General features: G+C 35.9%; 1 protein-coding gene across 2 annotated transcripts in view; it reads right to left on the bottom strand.

Moving 5' to 3' along the window:
- Positions 1-2,003: 2,003 nt before the first annotated feature.
- LOC139152169 (neurogenic locus notch homolog protein 1-like) overlaps positions 2,004-13,068 on the bottom strand; it is an 86,335-nt gene continuing 75,270 nt past the window's right edge. For both annotated transcript variants that reach the window (XM_070725290.1, XM_070725289.1), the window contains exons 54-57: positions 7,257-7,370; positions 5,905-6,052; positions 5,545-5,700; positions 2,004-4,489 (exon numbers count right to left, since the gene is read on the bottom strand). In XM_070725290.1, coding sequence (XP_070581391.1) covers positions 4,405-4,489; positions 5,545-5,700; positions 5,905-6,052; positions 7,257-7,370 — 503 coding nt within the window. In that variant the 3' untranslated portion in view covers positions 2,004-4,404. The remainder of the gene's footprint in view (positions 4,490-5,544; positions 5,701-5,904; positions 6,053-7,256; positions 7,371-13,068) is intronic.

Below are 13,068 nucleotides of genomic sequence, written 5' to 3'. Positions count from 1 at the left end.
GCAATTTTTTCGTATAGTATGTGTGTGTGTGTGTTTGATATTTTAACGCACCCAAAGGGAATGCCAAAAAATTTTAAACATACACATATCTCTGATGTATATGTCTGATATATTTAAGTTTTGCACTTGGAGGGGACTCTGGAAAATATGTCTTATTATTATTAAAGTTACGCGCCCAAAGGGCGCTCCAAAAAATGCAACTGAATGATGAAATTTGTTGCTGGCATGATCCATTTTAGGCAAGTATGAGCCTGTGTCAAATTCAGGAACACACTTACCCCCGTATTGGGCATTTCAAAAACATACTGACCCCATCACCAAAGTCAAAAACAGGATGATCCCCATGAATCCACTGCCACCCCCCACCCCCCGGCCCACAGAAACTGACCAGTCCCTAAGACTCTTCAGAAGACTTGGATCTGTACAGAGGGAAATGGTATGAAGGTTGATCATTTAGAAATGACCAGTATTTAGCTTGTTAACACTACCTGTATATAAAGCAATATTAATATTGATGACTTGAATTCAATTGTCCACGATAACAATGCACATTACATATACAGGTACTTTAGTAATATTTACACAATGATTGCAAAGCAATTATAAGCATGCTTTTACTAGCTCTTCTAGTCCTGACATCACATGTACCTTTCCTTTATGTCAAAATAGCCATCGATATCAAAATATCAAAATATCCTCAGTTTTCCAAGTGTTTTTTTGAAGACATCGCCCATTAAAGACTGAAAAAAATGTATAACAATGTCATAAGTTTTGAAGTTGGCATGTAAATTCATATGTTTTAATATCATTTTATATTACCCACTATTTTCAAAAATACCATCATGACACTGGGCTCACATTAATTTTGATGTGGCAGGCAAAAGTATATACCTAGCAAAGTTTACCCCTTGGAACATGCACACCAAGTTTCAAAGCAATCGGATGAGCGATTTCAGAGAAAATAATTTTTTGACTAAAAATGGAAAAATTGCCCAAAAAATACAAATATGAAAATTTCACCACAATTTGAACAAATCTGACAGAGGCCAAACCTAGGCTAATGCATACCAAATTCAAACCAGATTTTTTGACCAAAAATGGGGAAAATTGCCCCTAAAATACAACTATCAAAATTTCACCATAATTTGAACAGATGTCACCTAAAGTCACCATAAGGTACAGCTTATGGAGCTTTAACCTGTTAAAAACATGTAGGCATGGTCCAAATCAGAGAGTAGTGGTACTTCTATACAAGTCCTTCAGTTAACACATCTACACGAACCAACTTTCGTTTGATTATCATAAAAATAATGCATAAAAATTGCAGTTATTGGGGCTTTACGACTGTGATTGTTGGGCATAATATTTGAGTTGTTTCATTTGACTTTGGTTCACTGTTTTGGCCTCTTTGACAGTTTCCTGATACATTTATGTGATGACACTGTATTGTGATTGGGGGATTTAAAAGTTATCATCCAGGGCACTGCCTTAAAATGTAAAATAGGAACACTTTGCAGTTGTTGCATTGTGGTAAGTTGTCTCCATTAGACACATGAACATCATTCACAGCTTGTGACACAAAAATGCCATGGTTACTGAGAAAGAAGAAAAGAATAACGAATGAATTTATTAGAATTTGGAATCAGCAAAGTACAGAAGACAGGATTCCAAGGAACAATTTATTTATTTATTTTGTCTGGTATCTCATTCTATTATCTCAGCATTTGGGAAATGTTAATCCATTACATGAGACTTCCTTTAATAAATCCCCAAAACTTTAGAATATATTTTGTGAAATTGCTCGGGGAAAACTGAGCAAAAATCATGAAGGCAACCAACTACAAAGAAGAAGAAAAATTCAAGAGTTTTGTAAAGCCTGGTGAAAACTTTCACTCTGCATGACACATCTTCCTCTTTAAGGTTTACAAGCTTTGTTTTTGTAAACTCTGGATGGTACTTTGTCATTGTCATGTCAAGAAAAATAGGCAAGGACAATATGTAAATGTTTTTAATATGTATATTTTATTTAGAAAAATGTAGTATAAATAGAACTCCAACCAATTTATGTATGAGTGAATTGCTTAGTGTTACAATCAATAATGCAATTATTTGGGCAGAAAGTTTGGAAATGCTTATAATCTGTCAAATAAACCGAAGTGAAACATAAACAAATGTACAAGTCATTCAAACATAGCATTTGTGTAAGTAAAGTCCAAAAACACAAATAAACAGTCGTAATACTCCTTGCATTTTGCAATAATTCATATAAATAAGAAATGCTAAGAAGGCAGCTGTACATCACAAATTTTTCACAAATCTGAAAATCAACCTTCCAAACACCAGTAAACCTGTGATTTTATGAAAGTGTCAACAAACAAACATTCTTTATTAGTAATAATGCATTTTTGTTGCAATAGACTGTTCTTAATGACTTCAAACACTGTGGCAGACAAAGATATATTTGATGATTTATGCTGTACTTTCTGATAGATTTTTATGAAGGATGTCATGCCTATATGCAACTGTGGATACATGTAAATTATTGAACAGACGTAATCCATAAAATCTATTTGACAATTATATACAACTTGACTACAAATCATCACCCATCCTGTATCATTAGCTTTTATGATTAAATCTGTACCATGCAATGGAGAACCAAAAAATACCCTAAAAATTCCCTGCATCTTCAACAGCATGTGACATGCTGAAAGGAGTAAATTTACTTTTAGAATGTTTCACAACCAATCCCAAGCTCATCAATCAATTACATATCTTTGGTATGATTGAGTCTGTTTGCTATAAAGTGACAAGTATGAATCAGTTTTGAAGAAGAAATCTGAAATTCTAATTGACATTAAAATTATGATGGTGGTACTATGTTTGTGTCCGACAGACTGTTAAAAAGTTCTATGCGATCTACTAAAGCTCAGGATACGCAGATAATTTATGAAGAAAATTGTATGATGTAGAAAATCTCCCCATATATATACAACCATAGACCTAATGGTCTATGATACAACATTCAAAGGCACTGTGACTCTTGAATTTATCCAAAAACATCCAGTTACCAAATCCTCCTTTCACAGACTGTTCCTACGGTCAATGGTTGATACTGTGGTCACAATTCTCACAGGCTTTATACCTGTACACTCATCATTCACCATTGTCTCATTGTAGAATTCTCTAATCATTTCTTGACATGATTTTCCGAGTTGAGTACGAGTCCTTTCCACTAAAAAGCATGTCAATTTATGAGGTTAGATGAAACATCAAGATTGAAAAGAACGTTACCCCTATTATAGTTCTGAGTACAATGTATACAAAAATTCTGCCTATCAAAATAATGTTACAAAGATCACAGATAAGTACTTACAAAATTTGCATAAACTTAACAACAGATAGATAAAGCATATAACCTTCTCCCTTCAGAAGGGACAAGCCATCATGCTATCTACTATTATTATACAGCTGTTGGAATACATCAGACTGGATCTTATATCAGCACAATAGCCAGATAGATTTCGGTATAACAACTTCAATAAAAACCGAAAATTGTTTGGTCGTCTACAAAATGATGACTGAAATATAATGACTGGTTTAATATGGGGACAATGCTAAGAATGGTACATGAACATATCAATAAAATGCTTTTGAATCTTTTTCCAGAAACATAGGGTAGCAGTAGTAAATGTAAGGACTGAAAAATCCACATTGGAAGATGGAGTGAAATTATTTCCTTACTACCTGTCTGAATATACACAAAAATTGAAATTGAAAATGTGAGACCTTAATGTGAAAGTTCTATGTGGACATTAAAGGTGAGCAAACTGACCTGGACAGTGCCATGGTAATTCTGGACAGTTCTATGGATTCTGGACAGAGCCATGGTAATTCAAAAAAGTATCATGGTAATTCCAAAAAGTATATGGTAATTCTGGATAGAACCATGGATTCTGGACAGTATTGTTGTAATTGTGGACCATGGGAGTGAAAAACATTTCTTCAAGGTCACAATACTAGCTGTCTTGAACCTCTGATAATTGACTTTGCTCACCCCTAGGGAATGAACAGCGTTACAGCAAAACCAATCTGAATGATGTGGGTATCAAACAATTACTCAACTTCTAAATAATCAACATCTAAAAAAATTATAATATATAGCAACTTTTACTGTGTAATACTTCCAATGATGAAAGATAAAACCCAAGGCAATAAAATGAAATTATTATGAAATCAAATGAACCAATAGGAATTACCAGAAGAGTGACCCTTCATAGAACTTTGAAGTTTTCATAGTACAATAAAAAATTACATACAAGTTTTTTGACATGATAAACATTTGGAAATGCTGCTGAGAGTTTTGCAGATTGTGTAAAAACAAAGTTGTTTCGTTGACTGCATTTAAAGATGAGTCTTCTGTAGAGTGAAATCATCAGTGCTTGTTGGCCATGGATTTTCATAGCTGTTAATTTCAGCAACAGTTGATCTGTAAGCAAAACAAAGAACATTTACTAGTAGTGAGAAATATCATTACAATTTTAAACTGCTGTTTTAGTTCTTCAAGTATTTCTTGACTGTATGAAATTATCTCACTAAGGTCATCCTAGGGACCTGTATACCAAATATTAAAGCTGTCTGACTAGCGGTTTTAAGAAACAAGTGACCTAACAGCCAATAGAGCTCTGCTGTGTTATGTAGAGAATAACTATTTGTGACACGTGTTGATGAAAGGTGGATATCTTTGATAGTTCATTTCAGGATGGCCTGACCAAAATGGCAAAATAAGCTGCAAAAATACAAAATTGAAGCTTTCTTCATAATTTCAATATATTACATTAAGATAAACCCTAGGAACCAGTATACCAAGTATCAAAGCTATCATACAAGTTGTTTTTGATGAATACATTTTTTATCCAAAAATGACAAAAATTGCCTTGAAATACAAATTTCCATATTTCATCACAATTTGAACAAATCTAAGTTGGGTCATCCTAAGGCAAATGTATACCAAATATCAAAGCTCTCTGACTGGCTTTTTTGAGCTAATTTGCATATTTTCATCAATATCAAAAAACGAAAAACAGATAGTTTGTCATAATCATATTTTACATCTACACATCAAATATCATGTCTGGAAGTACTGCGGTTCTCAATGTATTTTAGTGGACAGACATCCTCACAAACATACATACACACATACATGCATACTGAAAACGGATGCCAGACAGATACCCATCCCAATAGCTTCTACAGACTACATTCTATAGTAGCTAAAAATTCTTTTTTGATGTTCCATGCCAGAATTTCAATATACTTGTATGATATAATAGCAATAAATCACACCAAGAGACAGTATACCACTCCATTTTGACCAGTTCACTTCAGATATGCACTTGCAATTGCTCGTGCATATATGTCATGAACTGGTCAAATCTCGTGGTATACCGTCACTGGGTGTGCTTTATTGCTTAAATATATAATGTTTTACAATAGAATTTTAACATGTTTTGATATAGTCGCTTTTGTAAGCTGAGAAATTACCTGCTGCTGCTTGGAGGAATGAATCCATATTCATTTTCTCTGGCTGGTTGTCTATCTAACTCATCACCAGGGATAACAGGTATTTCTTCATCAAGCTGCACATTGGGTTTACCCTTTCTGCGATCCATTTCAGCTCTCTCAGCATCATAATTTGCTCTGTTGGCAAATAACATCATTCAAGAGTTCTCAGTCTGCATCACACTTCCTACTTCTTATTTGTCGCTTGAGACTTCTTGTTTCACTCTATACCAGGAGTTTTTGTAACAAATACGTATTTTTGTTCCAATTGAATGATTCATTGATCAACTGTATAATGAAGCCTGCAAAGATAAATCTCAGGAGACAACAATTATCACTTACTTTTCACTTCTTCTGCATGCAAGAAGCAGGATCAGGAAAAGTGCAATAATGATAAGTGCAATGATGACAGCAATCCACCATGGAGGCAGTGTAATTGGTTGACCAGCAAATGTGTATCCAGAGTCTTCTGATAGGGTACCATCATCAGCTGGTAAATTGACAAATATACAACTGTCAGAAACACTTATACAACTCTAAGTGGGTCAATTTATTACTCAAAGTGAAAAATGTACGCTAAAGTATGTAGAGCATAAGTGTGTTAAACTTTTAAAAGGTTTGTGTCTCAAGCAAGAAATTTATTGTACAGAGAATCTGTTATAGTATCTCAAAACACTATGAGACACTTTTAAATGCACACTTCAAGCTTTCTCCATCACCAAGTACACTTAATATGGCACTATCATAGTGACAGTTTTGGACAGACCCACTACATGTATCCGGACAAAAGATGACATGGCCATTATTTATGGTTTTTCTCTGGTATATACTGCCTTTTAAAAGTCATGTGACCTAATGTGAAATCAGGTGATTTAAAAGTCATGTGACCTAATGTGAAATCAGGTGATTTAAAACGCATTCACAAACTGTTGCCTATCACCACAGTGCTGAGGTTGTCAACAAGTGATTGCTTAGCAAGGTTCACTTCATATTCATAGTTGAAGTGAGAATGCAACTGAAATTTTTCTTTTATTAAAAAACTTTGCATGATTTTATACAATTTTACACAAACATTCCATCATTTATTCGATGCAAATATGAGTAACACATATGTGTATTTGTTGAGCATTAGTTTTCAGACAGCAGATGTTTTTGTAGTGAAAAAATTTGAAGAAAGGACACATGATACATGTCCAGTCAATGGTACATATTTCACACATCAAAATTTTGACAATTCACTGTGCATAAAGTACAAAATGAGAACACAATTGAAACAGTACATTCTCCGATCATGAAGAATGATAAAGGGTTTTGCAAGTTTCAAAATATTCAAAATTGTAACAAATATCGATGCCACTCTAAATTGTCTGATTATTATATCTTTCATCCCAGATCTACTTTCTAAATGTACGGTCAAAAATTTGGAACAGCAAAAATTGCTACATCTATAATGTTGACCTGTCTGGACGAAGGCAATAAAATTATCATTACTATTATTACTGATCTCTGTAAAGTTTGCTGTATTTCTTGGTGATCAATACATTTTGTATATTGTCTGAAAACATTCTCACTGAGTGTACAGGTTGTGTATGTCCACTTCAAAGATACCTACAACACATTTGTAAGCAATGTGACTGGGTGAAACAACTAATTGTAATTGTAAACTACCTGTCTGCTGTATATTTGGTACTTACCTTCACCACACTGGTAGCCAGTAAAACCTTCAGTACATATACATGTGTAAGAATTGGTTTCTTCAACACATATCGCGTTATTCTTACATGGATTGGCACTGCATTCACTGACTCCTGAATAACACAAAAGAACAAAATATATATGCTTTTAAAATAAACTGTCACATTTAGTTCAATTATTATTGAGACATCCAGGATCCATACATTCAAATTCACTTAAATTTCAGGAACTTTCAAGGACTATTGAAGTCGATATAAATTTCAAGGTGCAACTTTTACAATATCTTTTTATGCTTGTGTTGTTTTTACATATCGGTTTCATGATTTGCTGGACTCAACTTCATTTTTGAAGACTTAGGACATTTCCCGGAGGCTTCAAGGAGTATAACAACCTAGGACATCCCAACACTTCATTCCACACTCAGCTAGTTCAATGATAATTGAGACACCACTTCACTCAGCCAGTTCAATGATGATTGAGACATCACTACACTCAGCTAGTCAATGATGATTGAGACATCACTACACTCAGCTAGTTCAATGATGATTGAGACACCACTTCACTCAGCCAGTTCAATGATGATTGAGACATCACTTCACTCAGCTAGTTCAATGATGATTGAGACACCACTTCACTCAGCTAGTTCAATGATGATTGAGACATCACTTCACTCAGCCAGTTCAATGATGATTGAGACATCACTTCACTCAGCTAGTTCAATGATGATTGAGACATCACTACACTCAGCTAGTTCAATGATGATTGAGACATCACTTCACTCAGCCAGTTCAATGATGATTGAGACATCACTTCACTCAGCTAGTTCAATGATGATTGAGACATCACTTCACTCAGCTAGTTCAATGATGATTGAGACATCACTTCACTCAGCCAGTTCAATGATGATTGAGACATCACTTCACTCAGCTAGTTCAATGATGATTGAGACATCACTTCACTCAGCTAGTTCAATGATGATTGAGACATCACTTCACTCAGCTAGTTCAATGATGATTGAGACATTGACTACACTCAGCTAGTTCAATGATGATTGAGACACCACTTCACTCAGCTAGTTCAATGATTGAGACATCACTTCACTCAGGTAGTTCAATGATGATTGAGACATCACTTCACTCAGCTAGTTCAATGATTGAGACATCACTACACTCAGCTAGTTCAATGATGATTGAGACACCACTTCACTCAGCCAGTTCAATGATTGAGGACATCACTACACTCAGCTAGTTCAATGATGATTGAGACATCACTTCACTCAGCTAGTTCAATGATGATTGAGACATCACTACACTCAGCTAGTTCAATGATGATTGAGACATCACTCACTCAGCTAGTTCAATGATGATTGAGACATCACTACACTCAGCTAGTTCAATGATAATTGAGACATTGCTACACTCAGCTAGTTCAATGATAATTGAGACATCACTTCACTCAGCTAGTTCAATGATGATTGAGACATCACTTCACTCAGCTAGCTCAATGATGATTGAGACATCACTACACTCAGCTAGTTCAATGATGATTGAGACATCGCTACACTCAGCTAGGTCAATGATGATTGAGACATCACTACACTCAGCTAGTTCAATGATGATTGAGACATCACTTCACTCAGCCAGTTCAATGATGATTGAGACATCACTTCACTCAGCCAGTTCAATGATGATTGAGACATCACTTCACTCAGCTAGTTCAATGATGATTGAGACATCACTTCACTCAGCCAGTTCAATGATGATTGAGACATCACTACACTCAGCCAGTTCAATGATGATTAAGACATCACTTCACTCAGCTAGTTCAATGATGTATGAGACATCACTCCACTCAGCTGGTTCAATGATGATTGAGACATCACTACACTCAGCTAGTTCAATGATGATTGAGACTTGGCTACACTCAGCTAGTTCAATGATGATTGAGACATTGCTACACTCAGCTAGTTCAATGATGATTGAGACATCACTTCACTCAGCTAGTTCAATGATGATTGAGACATCACTTCACTCAGCTAGTTCAATGATGATTGAGACATCACTACACTCAGCTAGTTCAATGATGATTGAGACATTGCTACACTCAGCTACGTCAATGATGATTGAGACATCACTACACTCAGCTGGTTCAATGATGATTGAGACATCACTACACTCAGCTAGTTCAATGATGATTGAGACATCACTTCACTCAGCTAGTTCAATGATGATTGAGACATCACTTCACTCAGCTAGTTCAATGATGATTGAGACATCACTTCACTCAGCCAGTTCAATGATGATTGAGACATCACTTCACTCAGCTAGTTCAATGATGATTGAGACATTGCTACACTCAGCTACGTCAATGATGATTGAGACATCACTACACTCAGCTAGTTCAATAATGATTGAGACACCACTTCACTCAGCCAGTTCAATGATGATTGAGACATCACTTCACTCAGCCAGTTCAATGATGATTGAGACATCACTACACTCAGCCAGTTCAATGATGATTGAGACATCACTTCACTCAGCTAGTTCAATGATGATTGAGACATCACTCCACTCAGCTGGTTCAATGATGATTGAGACATCACTACACTCAGCCAGTTTAATGATGATTGAGACATCACTTCACTCAGCTAGTTCAATGATTACTGAGACATCACTACACTCAGCTAGTTCAATGATGATTGAGACATCACTTCACTCAGCTAGTTCAATGATGATTGAGACATCACTACACTCAGATAGTTCAATAATGATTGAGACACCACTTCACTCAGCCAGTTCAATGATGATTGAGACATCACTTCACTCAGCCAGTTCAATGATGATTGAGACATCACTACACTCAGCTAGTTCAATGATGATTGAGACATCACTTCACTCAGCTAGTTCAATGATGATTGAGACATCACTTCACTCAGCTAGTTCAATGATGATTGAGACATCACTACACTCAGCCAGTTCAATGATGATTGAGACATCACTACACTCAGCTAGTTCAATAATGATTGAGACACCACTTCACTCAGCCAGTTCAATGATGATTGAGACATCACTACACTCAGCTAGTTCAATGATGATTGAGACATCACTTCACTCAGCTAGTTCAATGATGATTGAGACATCACTACACTCAGCTAGTTCAATGATGATTGAGACACCACTTCACTCAGCCAGTTCAATGATGATTGAGACATCACTTCACTCAGCTAGTTCAATGATGATTGAGACATCACTACACTCAGCTAGTTCAATGATGATTGAGACATCACTTCACTCAGCCAGTTCAATGATGATTGAGACATCACTTCACTCAGCTAGTTCAATGATGATTGAGACACCACTTCACTCAGCCAGTTCAATGATGATTGAGACATCACTACACTCAGCTAGTTCAATGATGATTGAGACATCACTTCACTCAGCTAGTTCAATGATGATTGAGACATCACTACACTCAGATAGTTCAATAATGATTGAGACACCACTTCACTCAGCCAGTTCAATGATGATTGAGACATCACTTCACTCAGCCAGTTCAATGATGATTGAGACATCACTACACTCAGCTAGTTCAATGATGATTGAGACATCACTTCACTCAGCTAGTTCAATGATGATTGAGACATCACTTCACTCAGCTAGTTCAATGATGATTGAGACATCACTACACTCAGCCAGTTCAATGATGATTGAGACATCACTACACTCAGCTAGTTCAATAATGATTGAGACACCACTCACTCAGCCAGTTCAATGATGATTGAGACATCACTACACTCAGCTAGTTCAATGATGATTGAGACATCACTTCACTCAGCTAGTTCAATGATGATTGAGACATCACTACACTCCGCTAGTTCAATGATGATTGAGACATCACTTCACTCAGCTAGTTCAATGATGATTGAGACATCACTTCACTCAGCTAGTTCAATGATGATTGAGACATCACTTCACTCAGCTAGTTCAATGATGATTGAGACATCACTTCACTCAGCCAGTTCAATGATGATTGAGACATCACTTCACTCAGCTAGTTCAATGATGATTGAGACACCACTTCACTCAGCCAGTTCAATGATGATTGAGACATCACTACACTCAGCTAGTTCAATGATGATTGAGACATCACTTCACTCAGCCAGTTCAATGATGATTGAGACATCACTTCACTCAGCTAGTTCAATGATGATTGAGACATCACTTCACTCAGCTAGTTCAACGATGATTCAGACATCACTTCACTCAGCCAGTTCAATGATGATTCAGACATCACTTCACTCAGCTAGTTCAATAATGATTGAGACATCACTACACTCAGCTAGTTCAATGATGATTGAGACATCACTTCACTCAGCTAGTTCAATGATGATTGAGACATCACTTCACTCAGCTAGTTCAATGATGATTGAGACATCACTTCACTCAGCTAGATCAATGATGATTGAGACATTGCTACACTCACTCACTCACTTAGGAATGTTTGTTGTCAGAATTACAGGGTCAAACTTCATCCTGAATTTCTTCAACTTCTTTTCTCATTGCCACATTTGATCTCTGGTTTGCTTGTCAAAACAACATCTTTCCATTTTTTTTTATTTCAGTAATTATGACTTTTTAAATTTTTCTGTCTGTCCATATTTCTTGGCATTACTACTCAGCATGTTCAGTTTGGGGATAATTAATACTACATTAATGCATATCAAATACAAGAACATCATTCTTGAAGCTGGTTAAAGCAGCAGTCCAGAATCGCGTGTTTATGGGAATCGAGAGCAGTCCTAGAAAGCACTCGATCTCAAAAAAGATTTTTTATATCATCGAAATGCACTCAGCTTAATTCTTAAGACCAAAGAGTTTACATTATCTGGCTGTAAAGTAATGTTTTAAAGTAAGATATCAATAATGATCCAGTGAAAAATATGAGAAAGTAAAACCACAATAACTTTCTGATTCTCTTATGCACTCTACAAGTCCAAAAATGTTTCTCATGAACATTATCATAAGAGTGGATCAAAGTGACATAATGTATCAATTTCACGTGCCATAAAGCAACACTAAAATAATATTTTATACAAATATTCACTGTGACATTGCATTCGTTTGGTCATAACACCAAAGTAACAGCTACTACTATAGTCAACTGCTGAAGTGAGTGGAAAGGAATTTTGCATTTTTTGGATCTGTTTACAAAACCAACACAGATTAGGATTTAATACACACTCAGAGATTCACACTGTGGTCAACACAACCATTTGATTGACAGCAATTTTCAATGCATAAATGATTGTTTCTCGTCTAACCTTACCAACAAACTTTATGAGAAGTTAGCGTTCAGATTTCTAAACAAAGCTGTGTAATCAAGGGTAGAAGTATTTATGATGATGACAACATTGATTTTTCTAACGTTCATCAAAACAAACTCACACAGCTAGGTTTTCTGGAGCTCTGACCCTGATGTTGCTTGGGTGGAGACATCTTAAATAATGAGTGTCACTGCCATTTTGCTCTCTTTTGCATCCCGCCCGCCTCTTTAATTAATTGAGCCATCATCAATATTCAACTATCAGGATATGTTACAGCACCATTAATTCTTCTAATATGTACAGTGTTTAAAATATGATACAGTAAATTTCAAAATGTATTCACGTTCACATGAATATTTAAAGCAGATGGCTGGACTGCTTGTCATAATGGAAAAATTGCATTAACTTGCATGTTACCTGAAACCCGGGTCCTTGCCTGACCAACTCGGGTGACAAACAGAAGACTTTTAATCCCCCCAAGGTGTGAA

This window comes from Ptychodera flava, chromosome 15, assembly GCF_041260155.1.
Source record: "Ptychodera flava strain L36383 chromosome 15, AS_Pfla_20210202, whole genome shotgun sequence".
Lineage (NCBI taxonomy): Eukaryota > Metazoa > Hemichordata > Enteropneusta > Ptychoderidae > Ptychodera > Ptychodera flava.
This window is presented reverse-complemented; position numbering and strand designations above follow the sequence as displayed.